Source organism: Rissa tridactyla, chromosome Z, assembly GCF_028500815.1.
Source record: "Rissa tridactyla isolate bRisTri1 chromosome Z, bRisTri1.patW.cur.20221130, whole genome shotgun sequence".
Lineage (NCBI taxonomy): Eukaryota > Metazoa > Chordata > Aves > Charadriiformes > Laridae > Rissa > Rissa tridactyla.
Genome location: NC_071497.1, coordinates 34,166,451 through 34,186,973, shown reverse-complemented (window position 1 = coordinate 34,186,973; position 20,523 = coordinate 34,166,451). Strand labels below are relative to the sequence as shown.

Sequence of the window (20,523 nt, the reverse complement as noted above, 5' to 3'; positions counted from 1 at the left end):
TCTCACTCTAAGCGAAGAACAAACGCACTTTGCAAAAACACACTGTGTGCTTGTAGTCCCACGGGCACTGCAATACTGCCTATTCAAATTCTGCTGAGTAAACTTGCTGCTTCTTTATATCTCATTCAACTGAGAAAAACAGATGAGAAGGTGGGAATCACGTTGGCATAACGAATTTTTGACTTCATGTTAAGAGCACAATTAGAAGAAGCTTTAGTAATCACTTCTGTTTTCACAGCAGATTGCAGAATGGACACTGCTCAAGTTGAAGCAGTGTTTGTGTATATATGCAGCTACAGAACACAAACTATGATTGTAAGGGCAGACTGTGTTTGAACTCTGGCAACACAAATACAAACCCAAAGCTTTATGAACAACACTACAACTGAAACAGTCTTCAGTTTTCTTAAAAGTCTCATGAATCAATATCAGATTAATGGTAACAGTTAAATGAATCCGCTCTTGATATTAAGATTAATCACATCAAAATAGTCTCACCTCCTCTTCAACCACTGCTCTCTTTTGTGCGGACCAGTTGTAGTCAGGATAGTAAGCTATAGTTGTAGCACTACCGAAGTCACAAAGTTTAACCGTCCCCTGGTTACTAATAAGCAAGTTTTCCACCTTCAAAAAGAGGTAGAATAATAAATTAAAGATGTATTTTTTTCCATACACTAACACACGTGCTTTTAAACATTAACTCACTTACAGATACACATAAAAAAATACTCACTTTAGCTCAGAATGTTGTTTACAGGAGCACAAATATTTCAGACAGTACTGTAGATGTATATGGTAACAATACAGCCAATTTTTTAAAAGGAAGCACCAAAAATACTATGAGCAGGAAAAACTCAAATTCCAGGGGGGAAAAAAATAATTTCATTAGTGCCTAAGTGGCCGGTTTTTCAGAGGGCCACTTGCAGAAGCAGTATCTTGGAACCTAAATGTTTTCATGCATACAACCAAATACTGTTAGCTCAGTTGCAGTGGAGCGGAGGTTAGCACTCCTGTAGACACAAAACAGGAAGGTTACTAGTAAAGAAGCAGGCAGCTGGGAACACCCAGAAAGAGGCAACCATGACCCTGTGCAGAGAGAGAAATCAGCTATTTGAGGACCATGTGCTGCCTGAATAGTTCATCATCATCATCCCTCCCTTTTTCTACTCCATAAAATCCAACTTTCCTGGATTGCTAAGTGAAATGTGGAAGAAACTTAAGGGGAGGGTAAAAATAGGTATTAGGTAGAAGTACTGTGGGGTCACGACCACAAAAGGGCTGAAAAACAAAATTTGTATCTCCATATGAAGTCAGGAAAAGGTGTAAAAATTAAAAGGCATATTAGTAACATTATAACATCACGCTTCAGATAACTGCATTTGTCTTTCCCTTTGAAACCACATCATCTTTGGACTTCCTTCTGTAAAACATCTGTTTTCAAAACATCCTACTAGCCTCCCTTACACATGTCCCTTCCAACTTCTTCACCATAAAATTAATTTTGACTACCCTGCAGGAAGACGTAAGCTCTGTTAATGATGTGGTTAGAGTATCGATCCCAATGTGCAATCTGAATTCCCTTCTCTGTTGGACAATCTTTTCCTTGTCTCCATGTACAATAAGAAGGGTGGGCATTCAACATCAAATTAAATTTATACACTAAAAATGGTCACCATAAGACCAGAGATCAAGTTTCTTGCACATACGTTCTGGTTTTTGTGCTTTGGTAAAGGTTGCTAATAATGTAAAACATTCCAGTGATTATTCAGATTTTAACAGGCTCTGACCTGTGTTGTGCAGGATAGCTGTGTGCTGCATGGCAAATCCTGAAGAGATCAAATTCAGACAATTAAAATATCAGTGCTTCTCTGATATTATACAAATTGCCCTCTAACTAGCTTAGAATTTTTACAACTCAGTAACTAGCTGGGTTCTTACAGTGCTGTACACACACATTGTGTGTGTTGTCCAAAGGGGTTTAGGAACAAAGAATGCACCACACTGACAAGCAAGGGAAGAAAACCACAGGACGACAGAAACAGGCACCACTACGAAGGTGAACTTGTTTTTAAGATGCACTGTAGAACTTCATAAATCCTTATACTTTTAGTCAAAATAATTGAGCAAAACCTGTTAGGACTCTACCCTACTACATCTCTCCCCAAAAGCTACACTAGCATCTCAGGTCTCTCAAAACTTTGTCCTACTAGCAGTTCTTTATGCTACTGTAAGCCTTCTGGAAAGGGTAGCACAGTTAAATGATCCCTATTTGGCTCCCGACTGTAGTGAGGTCTGCCTATTGCAGAACAACTATCATTTAATTTTGCTTTGCAGCCCCTTTAACATGAAATCAGACTCCTTCCTCTGTCCATATTTTATCTCTGCCAGGAACTTAAATTACTTGACAAGAAAAAACAGACCTCGAGTCACAGCATTAGCTCAACTTCTAGGGAGCTGGGTATGTAAGGAATTGTATATTTATTTGTAAATACATTTTTATCCCTTTTTTCAGAGAAGAGATGCACCTTTTCTGCAAGATTTTCTAGGAGGTAGTGTATAGAAGTCTCAGTGAAAAATAAAAGACTTTATTCTAGAAAGTAACACCAAGAAAGTTCTATCCCAGCTTGGTTAAAATTTTTTTGACGTGACCTAGAAGGCTGCTCAATGGTACTGAGAAAAAAAAAAAACGAGTGCTCCAACTATTTTTATATTAAAGGGCTATTACTAGTGCCTAACATCAAACCTTTCAACAACAGTGCTTAAAACACTTAGCACACATTTACTTTTAAGAAGTGGTTTCATTTTCCTTTCCCCAAAGTAAATTGAGTACATGCTTACTTAAGGAGGGAAAAGTTTTCCTTTGTTTGTACTCAGTTGACATCACATCAAGCAGGAAACAGACATATGTGTAAAATTCAGACACTGTTTCAGGAGTAAGAATCTTCTTTCTGGTTTTGTTTATGTTTATGAATACTACCTCCTTCCACTAGGTTAAAATGTACACTGTAGTACAGCAGAATCTCACTGATGATTAAGGCTCCTTCATCTAAGGTATAGCGTACATGTAAAGGTGAACCCCTAACTTCAAAATACAAAATTCAAATACAGATTAAGTCCTTTCAAATCTCCAAAGTTTCTAAGGGGACAACACTTTCTACAGCATAACCCTATAGCATCTTGGTAAAGGCTAACAGAATGAAAATTAAGAAACAAGATCTATCAGGAATTTTGCCTACCAAATTTTACAATTCAAGTTAAAAACAAGCCCTAAACTGCAATGCCAGCTGATAGTTCTAAAACTTCTTGAAGGCTAAGTAAGCTTTCACAGAGAATCCAATATTACCTTCTCCTCTCCTTCAAAGCTTTACCTCTTCTATTTAGAAAACCTGCTCACCTCAAAACTGGAACTCACAAGTCATAACTGGTTATCAAAAGCAAACTACTTAAAGACTGCCTTAATGAGCAAACCACGATATACTAGTTTTCTGTCAGCTTGTTCAGACAGAGTAAAAGTAGTAATAACCACAAGCACAAGGAAAAGATATTGTTTGAAGAGATGCAAGTATTTCAGTGACAACCTTCACTGACAGCTAGTAGTCTTGCCAAGGCAATATGGGTAAGCACTACAGTCAAGAGTGTACACTGTATTTGATCAACAGTCTCAACACTGATTAAGCCCAACGGGCTCTTTTGCTGTATAAAAATTCATCATTTATTTAAACACTGTAATGCACCTTTAAATCTCTATGGATAATAGGAGGCTTCTGTTTATGCATATGCTGCACTGCTCTGCAGGTCTGATAAAAGATCTTCAAAACTGTGTCACACGAGATAGGTCCTTTTGATTCTACTTTCTTTAAGAATTCCACCAGCTGTCCTGCAGGAAATCAGAGAAATTCCGATAAGCACACACAAGACATCACAACTTCTGAAAGCTTGGCATGAACAGACAAACGCTCCACTCACCAATGAGGATTTACAGTCTTAAGCTGTAATATTAGATGGATATTCTTAAAAAGGCAAATCCACACTGACTGCCGTGCTAAAGTAAACAGTGCTCTAAGGAACTATTCCTCCTCATCCTTCCTCTGCTTATTCTCAAACACAAAGAACTTAATGATTATCCCACATTTAAGATGAGGTTGAACTGTAGTCTCAAAGAACATGATCCTTATCCTGTAAAAGATGAGGTTGAACTCTAGCTCCACTGAACTATGCTATCTTTAAGAGGCTTTCAAAGCCTCTAAGCTGTGAAGCAACCTGTGCAAAACAGCTGTCAGAAGCAATGTCCACTGCTGGGAAAAGAAAAAAAAGTTTACCTTTACAAAGCTCTGTAAGCAGAAGAAACTCTCCCTGTCCCGTGTCTGACTCTTCTTTTCCTATAGATGCAGCAGAGCAGAACTGGACAATGTTGGGATGACCTGAAAGTTTTTTCTGGAAATAACATGTTCAAGGAAGACGACTGCCAAGTTTATTGATACAACAGTTCACAGACATCTCATTTGAAAAGTTAGCTTAAAACCACAGAAAACATTACAGCTGCAATTAAAATACTATGCAGAATAAGGAGATACATGCCTTAGCTGAAAAAAAAAAAACAAAACCAGATTTCAAGGGTGACGCTGAAGGTAATAAAATAAAAAGTCAAAATAAAACATTAAAAAAAAATCTTTGTGATTAAGGCTCTGAGGAAACTGGACTTCATAACAGACCTAGTTACTTCTTTTAGACTTCTAACAACGACTACAGGGCACTAGCACAAGTACCAGAGAGACATTTTAATTATCAGCTGCTTAAGAAAGCGCTACTGTATCAACACCTGCCTTTCCAAAGCAAATATGTTATGTTTCAATCTTAACTAATTAAAATAAAGTTCAAAACAAATAAAAGCTCTAAAGACCAAGTAACTTATCCTCCCATCATTAGTAGTAATTCTTCATACTGAAACTTTTGCCATGTTTCACTTCCAGTTCAAAAATTCAAGGTATCATTTTTGAACTATGTAAAAGGGAGGAAAATGTAAGTGATCTCAGTTCCTGCCAGTGGAAGTTACATTGCATTATGTCTGTTCATGTTGTCCCTGATGTGCATATACTGGGAATCATGCCTGTAAGACAAACACACACTATTTACAAGATGCATTCACCAAGCCTCAAAAGAAAAACACCAAAAGTACAACAAAGTTATAAAAAAAAAGGGTAAGTTGGATCCACCAAATCAGAATAAATTCAGAGTACTATTTTGTATCTTATCCATCTCTTTACAACCTTTTAGTCAGAGCTGCAAGAATTAATTTGATTTCACAGACATAGCTTGGAAAGTTAGCAACGGTTAACCCTCATTCATGTTGTGTATATATATGCTTTAATGAGTCTGAGCTGTGAAAAAACATCCAAAGAACATTCAGTTCTGATATAGTCAGAGCAGCTATAAAATATACACTGCTATGGTAGTCCGTTCTTTGCAAGTGTATGTCTAGTGAACAGCGTTTAGTGTAAGATTTTGCCAAGCATTTCAATAATCATAAAAAGAAATATTTGAGTAGCTTAAATTAAGATCAGTGGTTTTGCCTGGTAACTCAAAACGAAGCGGAATACTCAGAGTATACAGAACAGCAGCATACTACAGCTACTCACTGACTCTTGAAATAAACTGAGGGTCTTAGTGCAGATGTCGGGGAGCAAATATTGAGTTTGCCACAGCCAAGGACTGAAAACACTCTGATATTACATTATACCCTAACATCAAACATCACTGAAGATGAAAAGGAGAGCAACAACATTGAGAAACATCTGCTTCTGGTTTCCAATGCATGGATTCTACTGAAATTCCCTCCTTAACATTCTGTATTACTTTTTAAAGCCAGACTCATCTGAGGCAGAAACTAAGAAACCTTGAGAATAAAAGCAAAGTTTTGAGTAGTCAAAAATGCATTAAATCCAGCACATGTAAGGGAAGTCTACTTAAGATCTAAGTATCATCTGGGTAGTCTAAAGGTCTCTTGACCATGGTCACAGGACTGCAACAAAGCCCAAAGAATAATTTCACCTCTTGCTAGACAAAGTACATAAAGTCTACACTAGCTACAGAAGTTACCTGCACACATTAAACTCCTGCAATTTTTGAAGAACTGAACTTGCTGGGTGATGGTGCTAGATTCTTGACAAACCAGGAACCTGAATCTTCCTCAGAATGTCAGCGCTCTTAAGCAGTGTATGGCATGGAAAGAAGCGAATCTTGGAAGTGTTTGATATCAGGCAATTAAATCACTAAAATATGTTCCAGAAAAGGATACCATAAAACAAACTTCCTGAATGATGGCTTTGTTCTTTTCTTCTTCATTAGACAACAATCGCTGTCAGAAAACGGAATAATTGAGAAGATACAGTTATTAAGACTTACAGAAAACAGTGCACAGGTGTTCTTTTTTTCCAGAACACAAACAATAAGCAGTAGTCAAAAACCTAAGGAACTGTAATGGGACAGTAAACGAAGCAGGCTTATTGTACCTTTGGGCATACTACCATAAATATAACATCCAGTTTTCCAGTTTCCTGTACTGTTCAGGTTTAGCGATAACTGAGCAGTTCACTCAAAGTAATTGCTCTGACAGTTTCCTGCTGTATAAAACGCTAAGGTCTCCTGGCTACAGCATTGTCCACTGACAAGGAAAGATTCGTCTTCTGTCTCAAATCATTAGGAACAACCCTCAACCCACTCCAACCAAAACTTCTCCAAATTATGTAGCCCAACTTTTCCAACGGTACCTGAGTAATCAGCAACAAAATCAAGCATTACTATTTCCAATATCACTCGGATTTGGAGTCAGCATTTTACTAGTATCAATCTGAACATTTGCTACAAAATTACCAGTTTTACAGGAAAGAGAAAGTGCAGTAGTGGTTCATCTTTTATCCGTTATTTTTAAATGGGGCTACTTCTAGATAACATTTTTGAACACAGACAGGCTTTGTAACATGTGACTATTGTTCACAGGTGTTGTTACTGTGGTATGAAAAGCAAAAAACCAGACCGAGTACTTACCGATCATGTCATGCCATCTTACCTCTCCCACCTCCCATACTACCCTTTTCACTTTCTCCCCAAGATCAATGTCTTTGTACTGATACAGCCGTCGAACATCCCTACTACAAAAGTGAAGCCATTTTGTGGTGGACACAAGTGACGCGATTTTTTTTTTTGCAACAAAATATGACAAAGTAAATTACTTCACTTTATTGTCCTTTCCAAAATACTTCTGTTTTTCAGCTCTTATACGATTATTATAAGCCTTCAGAAAACAAGGATCCAGAGGTTTCTCTGAGAAGTGCCAGGCTGAACGTTTGATCAATGAGTCAAAGTGCGGAGCATTATTTTTAATACTGATAAAACTTACTCTGGAAGTACAAAGGTAGGCTAATTGGTAGGCTAAATCTGCTTCCAAGGAGTGAAAATATTCTTGTATCCTACTTCAGGTAACTCAGAAAAATTCTTGTTACCTATGCAACAAAATGCTTGGGGCAGGGTGATGAATTTCTGGACCAAATGAAGACAAAGAGCAGCAGTATCTAATAGAGCAACTCTCATCTTCAGCATCTAAGTATAAAGCGCAGGGTCCTGACAGGAATGACCATTCTAAATATAAGTACAGCATGCTGCAAACACCACTTTAGCATTCTGGATTTTTCCAAATTACTCATTCAGTGGCATACATCAAGGACTAACTCTCAAGCTAAAGCATCAAGGAAAAAGACTTTATAAACCTGTAGTGATGTAAATTCATTTTACCTTTAAAGCATAGTCTTTGCCACTTCCAAGATCTTGAGCTTCATAGACAAAGGCAAAACCACCTACAAGAAGAAGGTCCATTAAGTCAGTTTTAATTTCAACATTCAGGTAAATCATTCGTTTTAGTCTAACAGAGCTAATAACATTAATTTACATGCTTTTCTGAATGTAAGAAGTATACATATTTTTCAGTGGCTTGCCAAGAGTATGGGTAACCTATATACAAGAGCTAAAATATTCTCTTCCTTCCTTTTACACTTCAGAAGCATGCTGACTTTGCTGCTTCCCTGCATTCTGTTAATCTGCATACGCAGATTTCCTATGAAGCAATTTTTTTTTAATGCAGGTCTTTATAAAACCAAGATGTAGTACAGCAAATATTACCTAATGATTTTAATTAAAACTACTTCTTGGTTTTTACACCATCAGGCTTCCTATGAAAATAGCAATAACCAAGGGAGATAAATGTTAAATATACACATCCTCATACTTTTAGGATAACTGCCATGCTCCAGGCTTCATATTAAATGCGGAAAGCGTTTGCAAGCGCTCAAGCACACACTTCAGTAAGGGTGATGCTGTTACTAAATGGCAATTTGCCATTACGTACAGTATTATTGTCCTTCTCCTTTTGTCAGAATATCTATTTCATCAAAAATTTGGTCAAGAACACGGAAAATTTCTACAAAGTAAAAAAGACTGAGAAAAAGTTATAGGTCTGTTAAGCTTCCTCAATTGCTAATTATCTTAATCTAACTGTATCAAAAGAACATATTTGTACAGTTCTACTCCATTTTAAAGATCCTGGGATCACTTCCATTTCTTCTGGAAAGGTCATCCTCATGGTTACATACATGCTCTCTGTCTACTGTAGAGTATCTCTAGTAGCGTAACAGCCAAAGTGACAAACCTCAATGATTTGCCTTTCTGCTCCTTTAAGATAAATTCTACTTTCATTGAACTACAAAGCAATGTTCTCTCCATCAATAATACGGAGAATAAGCACAGAAGATGTCAGCAAAGTACAAAATTTTACTTGTCAAAAAGCCCAAGAGAATAGCATAACTAAGGAATGAAACACCTCAGACAAGAAACAAGTTGTCAAGGCACTTTTTTTAAAAGATGCAGGATCCAAATCAGTACAGTCACATTAGTACCCAATACCTTCTCGGTAGAAAAGGAATATTAACATGAGGCTGAAGTGAACACTTTATTTGCTTTGTACAATTCAAGCAAATACAAGGCTTTTCAAGAGGTACTCTCAAAAGTTTTACATGTCAATTGACCCTCACAGTGTTCTCCAAGACTCCTGGTACTGACCACACATCCAGTAGCATCCACAATATGAAACAAATAAACGACAGGCTCCTGGATATTGCCTTTGCTTGTGGTATCTAAAAGGGAATAATACACAAAACCAGCAAAACCAAGATCCCAGCTGCAGGGACAACAAGCAAAAGACAGTAATCAGTGAACCATAGAAGAGTTAAAGTATCAATGAGAACAAAAAAAGATGAAGCACAGCTAGGGTTCAGTCCCACCATACATTACTCATGCGTACATGGTACTTATCCATTTACTTTAATTCATTCTGTATAATCAGGTTTAGCACTTCCCACAATAGGAAGTTCCCTTAGCTTTTCTAAAGCTCACAGTGCAAGTGCTCTGATCAGCAATTACAATCAGCATTTTGGGCATTGAGGGGACAGGGGCTGGAGAAAGAATAAAGTCCACACTTACCACCACCTTAGAGTATAACCTGAAGACACTTTGTTCCTTTCTGAATGAGAACATGTGCAAGAAAAACATGGTTCTGGACAGTGCTCATCAGTTATGACTACTGTTTATGGATTTCATAGAGCTGGTGAAACAAGCAAGATAATCTGTGATTCATCCTACCACTGAAGCTGGCTGGTAAGAAACCATGGTTTTTGACCACTCTTCGCAATCAATTCCTTATTCACATCCAGAAGCATGCCCCAGGTTTACGAGCCCCCTGTCCCCATGAGCTGAAAGCCCTACACCAGCATACACCAGTCACTGCAACACAGAGCTACTGCCCCTGTCTTTGCCCTACACAGATCCCACAGACCTACACAGTGAAAGTACTGCTGGCTCTACAGAAGAAAGTTTTTACATTCATCTTGATAACTATTTCTCTGATTTCATTCTAACAACCCAGCAAGCTGCATCTTGAAAATACATGCTTCAATTTACAAAATTAGGGCCTTCAAGTCAGCACACGAATTACTCCAGTCAGTACACAAAATTACTGCACAGTTAGTTTTCTGGAAGGCACTCAAGGTCAAAACGATGACAGAGGCAGCCCAAATTACGGAACAGTTATTCTGCAAACTCAGCTCAGCTGTGCACATCACCAAAGGCTCTTCCAGGGCTGGAATGGGGCAAGTCTACTCTGCATTTCAAGCAAGCACCTTGCTACTACCTCTACAAATACAAACATCCACAGACATTTGCACTCCAAAATATAATTATGCTTCATTCAAATGCATCAAATGCCCATCTGGAAATTATATAGGTGAAAGCACCTATGCATCAGAATTAACTTATCAAATCAATTCAATCCACCATTTTCAAACATATATCTGATTAACAACCAAGCTGATCCAAACTCTGAAGAAGGCCTCCAGAAGCATTGCTACTTTTCCAACTATTTCAACTGGTCTGATAAGCTTTCCTACAAGCTTTTCCTCCAATATAAGAAATGCTTACAATATAGTTTAAGTTGCACATTATCACCAAGATTAATCCTGTTGACGCTGAGTACAAAGGAGAAAAAGGAGGAATTAGTTTACCTGACTAAAAAAAGATTATAGTAAGTCTTCAAAAAAAGATACACTTCACATTTTCACAGAAGCGCTGATCATAATACAGTCCTCCCAAAACTCAAGACACATTCAGAGCTGCCCCAAAATTTTCTCTCTCAGGTCACAAATACTCTTGAAATTCATGCCTAAAACTCAACCACGTTTATGAAAACCACACAAATTTATTTCTTGATGGAAAAGCCGGGGGTTTTTTTAACACTCAATCACAACTTTACAACCACCTCAAAGGTTTCTGAAGTTTAAGGATTTTTTGTGGCATTTAAATGAATCTCATTTCCAACCAAAAAAAATAATTTCAGTCCTCTTAATTACTAGTTAGGAATCTTAAGAAATTTTATATTCAGCTTCATAACTACTTCAAAGCATATACTGGCTGTTAATTTCAATACTCATTGAAAATCATAAATGTTCATTTTGGCCTAGCAGTGCAAGTCAACTTTTTGAGCAATGCATGTCATCCAAACATTATAAATTCTTGTTATCAGCAGGAGTTAATACAAGCTTTGCTTAGGTTAAAGCACAGCAATTTGAATTTAAGTGAAGCATAACTGACCTTATCTGGAAATCCAGTGAAATCTGCACACAAAGCATACAAATCAAGATTTTGCTGAGGTTAAATTTAAATCTCACAAGACTCAATTTTTGTATTAGCAAAACACTTAGTTGAATTACTACATCTTCATAGCATGGCTTAACAAAAGGAAAAGTAAGGAAGAGAGTCTTCCTTAAGGCTATTTCAATGGTGATATGGCTTACCAGAGCTCCTAGCAATAGTGATGCCGTGGGATCTCACAATTTATACAGGAGTATTAGATTAGAAAACTGAAGGGATAAGTGTCATTAGAATAGCGATAGCTTAAGGGTCAACAAGTCGTTTAAAAGATGCACTTCTACTTCAGCAGTTGTACCTTAAAACCAGTACTGAAATACTAAACACAGTTAAGTTCATTAAACTTTTCAGAACTCCAAACAAGTCAGTGGTATCATGCCTGGTTAAATTCTTAATTCATTGCACTGATTTGTAGAGAATTTCACTGCTATAGCATCTAACCTCATCCTTTACTGCTATGCCCCCATCAAAACATCATTTTTAAATAAGCTTCTCATTCTGTAATTTCATTGTTTCACCTGAACACAACTAAGTTCCATTGCTCATTCCAGGTGGTGATCATTTCACTACTACTGCAGCTGATACCAATTTTAAAGCTATGGAAGGAGGTACAATAAGTTGTGAAGGCACTTCTAATCTACTTTTTTTATAAAACCATCTGTTATTGATAAAAACAATTCTTTCTTAAGAGGCAAAATTAGTCCTACTGCTTCATTATTAAAGGTAGTTTAGTTAGGGTTTGATGCTGGCTTCCTTGTAGACCTAGTCTGTTAAAACAGTTTTAATATACCCTGAATAGGGACAACTTTAGCAGCAAAACTTCTCCTTTGCTGTAACAGTTTACTCCAGGCCCTCTGACCAATGTAGTTTGTAATATAACTTGCAAACATGTGGGGGAAAAAAAAAGAGCAGTTTCACCTGTTTACCTGTAACCACACCAAGGATTTCACAGTCAATACAGCCATGTCAGCCAAGGATCACAACCCTAAATCAACATACCTGTATGAAAAAACATCTGTATAGCAGACCCAACTAAGGCAAATGACAACATGAAAGTTAAGAGTATAGGACTGCCTTGGTTTCTCTCCTAGGAGTGTAGAAACAATGTAGTTTTATATGGGGTGTTTTCACTCATTATTTCCACCCATGTAAACATCTGTAGATGGTTTTACATCAGTGTTCTGAAGCTTTTTATATCAGCAAAATCATGTTACTATTTCCCCATACAGGGGAAATACAGGTTAGCAGTGTGTAGCGGTGTACACACCTATCCAAGCTCTTGCCATGAGAGACATGTTTCTCACTGCTGAAGCATTTCACTAGTCCCATTTTCAGAACACAGCTCAAGCTCTCAAAAATGGTCTCAGATTATTATTTACTGCCACAAATATTATGGCAGAAGAAAACTGGGTTTGTTTCTTTTTTGTAGACACAAACTTACACATAAGATGTTCACTATAGAGCACCACACAAACTCATGAAAATGGTGTAGCGGAAGTACAACAGTCAGTCCTGGAATCAGTATTGCCCCATAGCAGACCCAGCATTGTTCCTGTCAGTACTTCATCATCCTCTTATAAAGGTTAGAATACCCTTTCTTTTCCAACCAAGAGATTCCTCATGTTAAACCTACGCATCCCATAATATCTCATAAGTAACCTACACTATAAATCAAACTGGATTTAAAGATTCATTTTTTTTTAATCCTGTCCCTGTTTTTGCCATCTTCACTGATTTTTTTCAGACAAACCATTTCAGTGAAATGACAGTATTCCTACTTGTCAGCTAGTGAAGCATCAAAATAGAGACATCAACCACAACAAAAAACTGCCTGCTACTGTAATGCATTGTTTCATTACACACTTAACTAGTCATGAGAAAGAGATGGTGTGAATAACTTCCTGTTTACAACTACTTGATATGACTTGTCCACTCCCCTCCCAAATACTGACCAAATTTGTTTCCACATCAATTTTGAGTAGCTTATGTTTCAGTTATAACTTCATTGAAACACCGTAATTCTAGCCTGGACAACAAGTTACAGTGCATCTTACCTGAAAGCAGACAGATGCTATTCCACCAGAGTACAAGCAACATTCTTCATCAAAACAGAAAGGATGCTTTCTCCCTGTTGTCAAGCATTTTTTTGAAGTCCAGTCATGCATTTGTGTCAATTGCCAAGTCCTAATAACAAGATGAAAGTGCCTCAAAAATGAAGCTTGGCTCAAACTCAAAGATCTGGACTTTTTCCCATAACCTTGAGAAGTGGAGAGGTAAAACACCCTGAAACTTTCAGAGCCTCCCTGCAAGGAGGAACTGCCCTATGGAAGAAACACTGGCTTTAAAAAACAGCACTGTTCTGCTTCGCATTGAAAAGCTTATCTACAGCAAAGAGAATGCAAACTGCAAAGCTGCTAGGTCAGGGTGCTTCGGTTCTCCTTTAGAGATTGTCATCTTTTTTTGCCCCACTTCCAAGAAGTCTGCCTCACACACGGTTTGCAAAGTAACTGTCAGTTCACCCTTCACATTACAGGTTACTACAACTTCTCTTTGACTTGATGCAAGTTCTCCTCCCTTCATAGTAACTCCAGACTTCTGTCAGTAACAATGTTCACAGAAACTTGACCGTTAAGTGTTCATTGCGCCTCTGCTACCCAGAGTTTCATGAATTATATCCATACAAAATCAGCATTTCATTACATTTCCACCCTCCTATGAATCCAGGAGTTGCAGAGACCTTAAAATTGTACCTATGAGCTTGGTAAACTGTAACACTGCCTGTTCACACTTGAAGGAGCCTTGAAGTCTAAAGGAGCATTTTTTTGATGCTTTAATGACAGACACAGGTTTCACTTTCTCAGAATGCAGCTTATAACAAGTCACCTACATGGCTTCAATTCATGACAGATTTTAAACTCTCAAAAAAAAAAGTCTGTAGCCTATTGCTACCTTTTTAACTAAGAAATGTTTCTTTCTTCATGGTGAAAGTTTCAGACTCAGATCAAACCGTTTGAATAATGAATGTTTTTTGTCACCAAGTTTCTCCTCTTACTCTTTTGCCCATGCTTGTTGCTTAAAGGAAGGGCAAGTCAACACACATGAGAAATGGTTGTTAAATGCGTGCTAGAGAACTTGCTTGTTCCCTCCTTTTCACACAACCATACACCTCGTTTATTCTCAATTGTTCAGCCTCATATGTAAAACAGGCAACAACCGCATTGGAAAATGCTGTGATGTGTACATGGATAGTTAAGCAAAGAGGAACCAGAAGTAAGATTTCTTTTTTAACCCAGATATATTACTTTTTTAAAAGTGAAATATCAGGGAATTTCCTTCCATATATCTCAATCATGATTTTCATTGGCTTTTTCAGCATACAGAAAATCCACCCTAACCATCCAGAACTTCCTTCTAACAGCAGCACAATTGGACAAAGTGGCACATGACAAAGACGACTCATTTTGTCTTATTTGCAAAATACTGATGTATTGAGAGGAAAATTCTCTATTAAAAAAAGAATAAAGGACTAATATTAACATTAACCCATACTGAAAACTGAACTGAAAGTTACAGTCCTAACTTCCACAGGAGGAAGAAAAGTGCATGTCTGTTCTCAAACTGGTTCCTTCTAAACCAAGAGACAAGGACAAGTAAAACAACGTAGTGAGAAGGAAAACTCATTAACTGGAAGAAAAAAGAAGGCCAAATGGACTCTCAGTGTACCATAAACTAGTAGTTTAGTAAAAGTTTCAAAGAAAGTGATGCTGAAACAGTACAGAAGTTCCACTGCTTTGTCTAGTACCTCTGCACTGCCTGAAAAAGCCATTTTCTGGAACTTCTCTCAGCTACCCCATACATAAGTGAGCATTACAAAGTCAATGCGTTTCATGAGATACAACTGATATTTGAAGAGCCAGCAAGCACACCACAATCACCTGCTCATTATTGTGTTAACATGAATAGAGAAATCTCCATCTTTGTTGGACTGTTCACTCTAGGATGTCAGTTCCCTGGTTTTTCTTGCAGAACCTCACACACACACTGAAACACTAGTTTCATCACTTATTCTCAGCTTTTGCTATGTATTTGTCAGGCCAAAGAGTACCTGGCTAAAGCAGTAACACAAGTTTCAAACACGTTACAATTAGCATACACGAGCAGGCAGCACATTTCTCATTATGCTCTGAAGGACAAGCATTGCTCATTCCATGCCATCATTGCCTTCCACTGTCGAGACCCTGAATTGTTTTATATAAATTCTTCAAATTGAATGAAGATACCATTGCCACATTTCACACAAAATCAAAGACTTAGCCTATACTCATAGAATGACAATTGTATACTCAACAATTAAAGAGAAAACCATAGCAAATTCAAGATTGGTTTGCAGGTGAATTAGTTGTTGAGAAAGATGAAAACTCTAATTTTAAACAGTAATTATGGCATAAGGTGATTTTCCTGATGCGGTTATCTTTAGCACAGATATTAAGAAATAGAATAACTCAAAAAAAAGTGTTTTAAAATAAGTCACTGAAAGACTAATACAGGAATAATTAGCTGGTTTACCTCACTTAACAGCTTACCAGGAGAGAAGTATTCAAAATTTTTTAAAGATTGTTCTTCTGTTAGTATGATCTCTATTCTAGAAAATTTAATAAAGCTAAAAAATAGGACCATTACTGCTAATTTCATATCTACTATTCAACCTACAAAACAACAGCAGTATTCAATAAGCAAATTCAAGTCTCTCTTACTGGCAGTGGAGTATTTGCAGGGATATTACATTACACATTGTGTGGCAGTAGGAACTACTAGCGAAGTTGTCAACTTACTTTTAACATTCTAAAAACCCTTAAAAACATTATCTAATCTAACAAAACACATAACATAAAACTTGCAGAAGATCACTTTATCCTTTCAACCTTCTAAGAGACTGAGAAGTATCGGGTTTGGTTACATGGATCAGCATAAAGTTGTTCTCTATTTTCATTTAAAGATCTCCATAATAGAGGTTCTCTTTTATATATTCTGTGTTTACTTTGTCAACACGATATAAGAAATTATTTATGAACTGCTATACCTGCTTTTACAAAAAAGGATGAACGGAAGCATTCCAGGAAGAATACGATTATATTTAAAGACTGCATAATTTTTAAGCACATAAATAGGTTTGTCAATATCTTATTCAGCTATCCAAACACATCTTGCCTTTCATTTGTGCTCTAAAAAGATAGCAATATTTTATTAAACATTCATTCAGCACACAGCAAACAGGCCTCTCCCTTCATTTAGGCCAAAACTATTACAACTGTACAATTTACCATTCTCAAGAAAATTCTAATTTCTTTATAATTCTGGAACTTGACAGCACACATCACAGGACATGCTATTCTCACATCAGTTTACCCTCTCATTAGAGTAGGAATGAGTTTCTGTAATTCTTTGACCATCTTTGGCACCAGCAGTCTCTCAAGGAACACCCTGACAGCCCCGTGACCAGGTTCTAGTCCTTCTACGGTATAGGCAGACATCAAGAAATTTCCCATATTTACTTGTCCATCATCTTTCACCATCACAATTATCAGGTAAACAAGCATAAGGTCTATCAGAAGAGATGCTTTGCCCAACACAGGCAAAAATGAAAGCCAGCAGCATGTAGTACTTGAAAAACAAATTTGCAAGGTTGTTTGTGCAAATATGCTAGCTTTTAGGAGCAAGAAAGAAGAAATTTTTGAAAACTACTGTCAGCCAGCTGTAGTCACCTGCTCTCCCCGCTTTCCCCCAAAGTCAAATGTACAGACTACATCGATCGTTAAATCAGCAAGGACCATCTCTGTCCCCCAACTGTCTGGTACAGATTGACACAGGAATCCTGACATTCATGAATGAAGGGGAAGGACACTTGAGGATGTCAAGTGAAGAAGCAAAAAGTCAGCATAAAAACACACATACTGTTCACATGAACAGCAAGGGATATGGCAGAGACTACAGTTTAAACCACCCTTACCTAGTCCTAGAAAAAACCAAACACGTCAGTAAGCATTTGGAGAACTCTATTCACATCTAGCTGGACTATGTGTTTACAGACATCCCTGCTGTGATGGAGACACACACAGAACACTCAGACTGGCAAGTGACTTAGGGCCATACAAGAGAGTGCCTTCTGTCATGAAAGACTGTAAGATAGCTACATTTACTAATATTTACAAATTAGATATGCGATCAACTACTATTTTAGTTCAGTAAAATTGTGTGGCAGTGTATGCACTTAACCAGAGGACCAAAAAGAACCATGACACATGAAGCCAGCACCTTACAAAGGACAATGGGGATTAAATGAAAGGCCCCAACCCATTTCCTCTGAAATTTCTTAACTGCAGTGAGGCTACTGAAATGCCCAAGCAGAAGATACAGGAGACTAACCTAGAAGCACTCAGTCCATCCTGTGACACACTTAGTCTGTTTCTGCATTTGAAGGTCGCATCAGTGCTAGAGATCACCACCAGCCCATCCTTCCCCGGGCCTGCTCTCAGCTTCCTGCCGCAGCACACCACGTTTTCAGTCAGCCCAGTGCTACCCGTAGCATGGTACCTCCGCAAAACGAACAGGGAAATGCATCCAAGTGAACTGTGCAGGCAGTGTCTCAGCTTACAGCATGGCCAAACGCGCATTTGCACAAACACAGACGGGCAGCACAGTACAGAGCTGGAAGGAGTCTCAGGGTGTGAGAACAACTGAACTTATGCTGCCACATGATACTGTAACGCTAACCCACAGACTCTGGCCACACCAACTGAAAACAAAGTAGACCACAGGATCCTATTGAAAAGGCCATCTATCTGCACACACAGTTAACCATGGATTTGAAAACCAAATTCAGAAAGTACCACTTGACTTTCTAGTAGGGAATTTGGTGTGAAAGGACTCATTTAGAAGAATAATAGACTGTATTTGTAAGCCTGGAGGAGAATGCCTATAAGCTGCAGTTACACAAGCATGTATCAGAAGGTGTCAAACACAGCTTCAGAGCTCAAAGATAAATTCAATTTCGCCAAAGTAAATGATATCCTAAAGACAAATTCAAGACTGAAAACAGGAGGAGAGCCTGGGACTTCTATACTTTATATATATATATTATATTTATATGGAATATACCCTAAGGGTTGTTTTAGCCCTGCTATGTTGGCTAGAAAGTCTTAATTTCTAGCAAAAGCAAGCAGTTAGGCCCTATTTCAGTTAGTGAAATACAGAGAAAACAACATGAAATAAAACCATAATACTGAAACAAACAGGGAACACAAAGCAGAGGTTACAGATAACTTCTCAAGAACACTAGACTTCAGGCATGTCCCCATTTGCTTTAAATCATCTAACTGCGCATCTTTCCCCTGACATTTTAGAAAGTCTGTGCCAGATCCTGGGAAACAGTAGGCTGCTGCCAAACTAAAGTATGAAATACTTGTTTCAGAACCAAGAACCAAACAGCAGATACATCTCAAACGTAGCTTCCTTTCCTTTGTTGTTCTCTGGAAACTGCTGTGGTCACTCCTGGCAGGAATGTGACAGTATCAGCAGCACCCGCTTGTTCATTTTGCATTCACCTTACAGTCACATCCTATTGAGTGCTTACATTTCAGTCACAACTCTGACTGGATCTCTTGTAACGAAGCTGTAAGGCTGAAGGCAGAACAGGGATTGACATTTAGTGCAGTTTTAAATGCAACTTACTGCCTAAAAAAACCTCAGCTTTTGTCTGAGATCATATGCCAAAACTGCTCAAGCACTACAGTAACAACTTATTTGCCCTTAAGAAGATAAAGCAGTGGTGAAGACACACGTCCTGTTGTTTTGTACAAGGAAATTTTTGTAAGTTTAACTAAAGTAGTTATTCTTGAAGAATCAAATTTTTCTTCCATGATGGTCGCTAACATTTCAAGAAAAAACTACTCAGGAAAAAAATAAATCAATAAATCTATTTATAAAACTCCTTAAATAAAAGACTATTACAAGAAGCAACTACAGAAAACAACTTCAATAAAAAGCTCTGACTAGAGCTTTGGGATATTTAAGCTAAATAACATCAACCACAATTATGTAACTGCATTAATATAGACAAATTCATATTTTAGTCTTTTGAGACAAGCTTTCGATGTCTGTTTCACTTGGAGAAATAAAATAATTCCTCTGACCACAAGCACAAGATCCAAATTTCTGCTAATTTCTAAGTAAATGTCACACACCAAGAATAGCACCTATTTTAAAACAGATTAGCAAGTAGTGTGGCAAGATGCCTACCCAGAAATACAATGAAACTGAAAACTGCACAGACATTTAATTCCTGCACTCCAGCAAAGCCTAAATGAAGAATGATCAGCCTCCTGATGTTTCTGTGTAAAGTTTTTTCCAGCGTTCCACGGTTTTCAAAAGAAGCCGAAATGGCACAGGCAAACTTGCACCTTTGGCATGACGTTACACGCTGTCATTTTTTTAAAAAATATATATACAATACAGTATTTCCGTGAGGCAGATTATAAACCCTTTTGAGAGTTGTATTACGCGGTGGGAATATTCTAAATGAAAAGCGAGCGAGGAAGCTGCCACACGACGCACTAGCTCTCTACGGGGGTTCCCAGAGAGGGCTAACAACAGTGACAGCAAGTGTGGCTCCTACACCCGCTCCCCGCCAAACACCTTCGGCGGCACTCACGTTAACTCAGCGCACCCATGACCCCTAATGAAAGCGGCAACAAGGAGACGCCAGGCCCTCCGGGGGGGGGGGGGGCCCGGTGGGGCGCGGCCTGCCAAGAGGGAGGCCCTCCCGGCCACGGAAGGGTGTAAGGGGGAGCGGGAGGCCCGGGACCCGAGGGGAAGCCCAGCCCAGCCCCGCAGCGGCAGGCCCGCCCCTCCCCGCACGGCCCAGCCCGGCCCCGGGCGCGGCCTGCCGCCGCCGCCCGCTCTTACCCTCTGCGATCACCCGTTTGATGCGCAGTTTCATGTCGCCCATCTCCACCGTCTGCCCCACAAAATCGTTCTGGTCGCGGCTGGCGGCCCCCAGGGAGCCGGGGCCCGTCAGGAAGTCCAGGGCGGACTGGAAGAGCGACATGACCCCGCTAGGCACTGCCCGGCGGCCGGGCGAGGAGCGCGAGGGCGGCAGCCGGGGAAAGGAGCGCGGCGGGTGGGGGAGCGGCGGGGCGGCTCCGCCAAGCTACCGACCGCAGCGGCGGCAGACCGCCTCCTCCTCCGCCGCCGTTCCCTCCGCTCAGGGCCACTTCCGGG

The 20,523-nt window shown here is 38.8% G+C and overlaps 1 protein-coding gene across 4 annotated transcripts in view; it reads right to left on the bottom strand.

Moving 5' to 3' along the window:
* The window catches only part of GAK (cyclin G associated kinase), a 76,900-nt gene extending 56,377 nt beyond the window's left edge, over window positions 1-20,523 (bottom strand). For all 4 annotated transcript variants that reach the window (XM_054186504.1, XM_054186505.1, XM_054186506.1 and 1 more), the window contains exons 1-6: window positions 20,209-20,523; window positions 7,789-7,850; window positions 6,296-6,355; window positions 4,320-4,434; window positions 3,735-3,877; window positions 499-624 (exon numbers count right to left, since the gene is read on the bottom strand). In XM_054186504.1, the coding sequence (XP_054042479.1) occupies window positions 499-624; window positions 3,735-3,877; window positions 4,320-4,434; window positions 6,296-6,355; window positions 7,789-7,850; window positions 20,209-20,350 (648 nt within the window). In that variant the 5' untranslated portion in view covers window positions 20,351-20,523. The remainder of the gene's footprint in view (window positions 1-498; window positions 625-3,734; window positions 3,878-4,319; window positions 4,435-6,295; window positions 6,356-7,788; window positions 7,851-20,208) is intronic.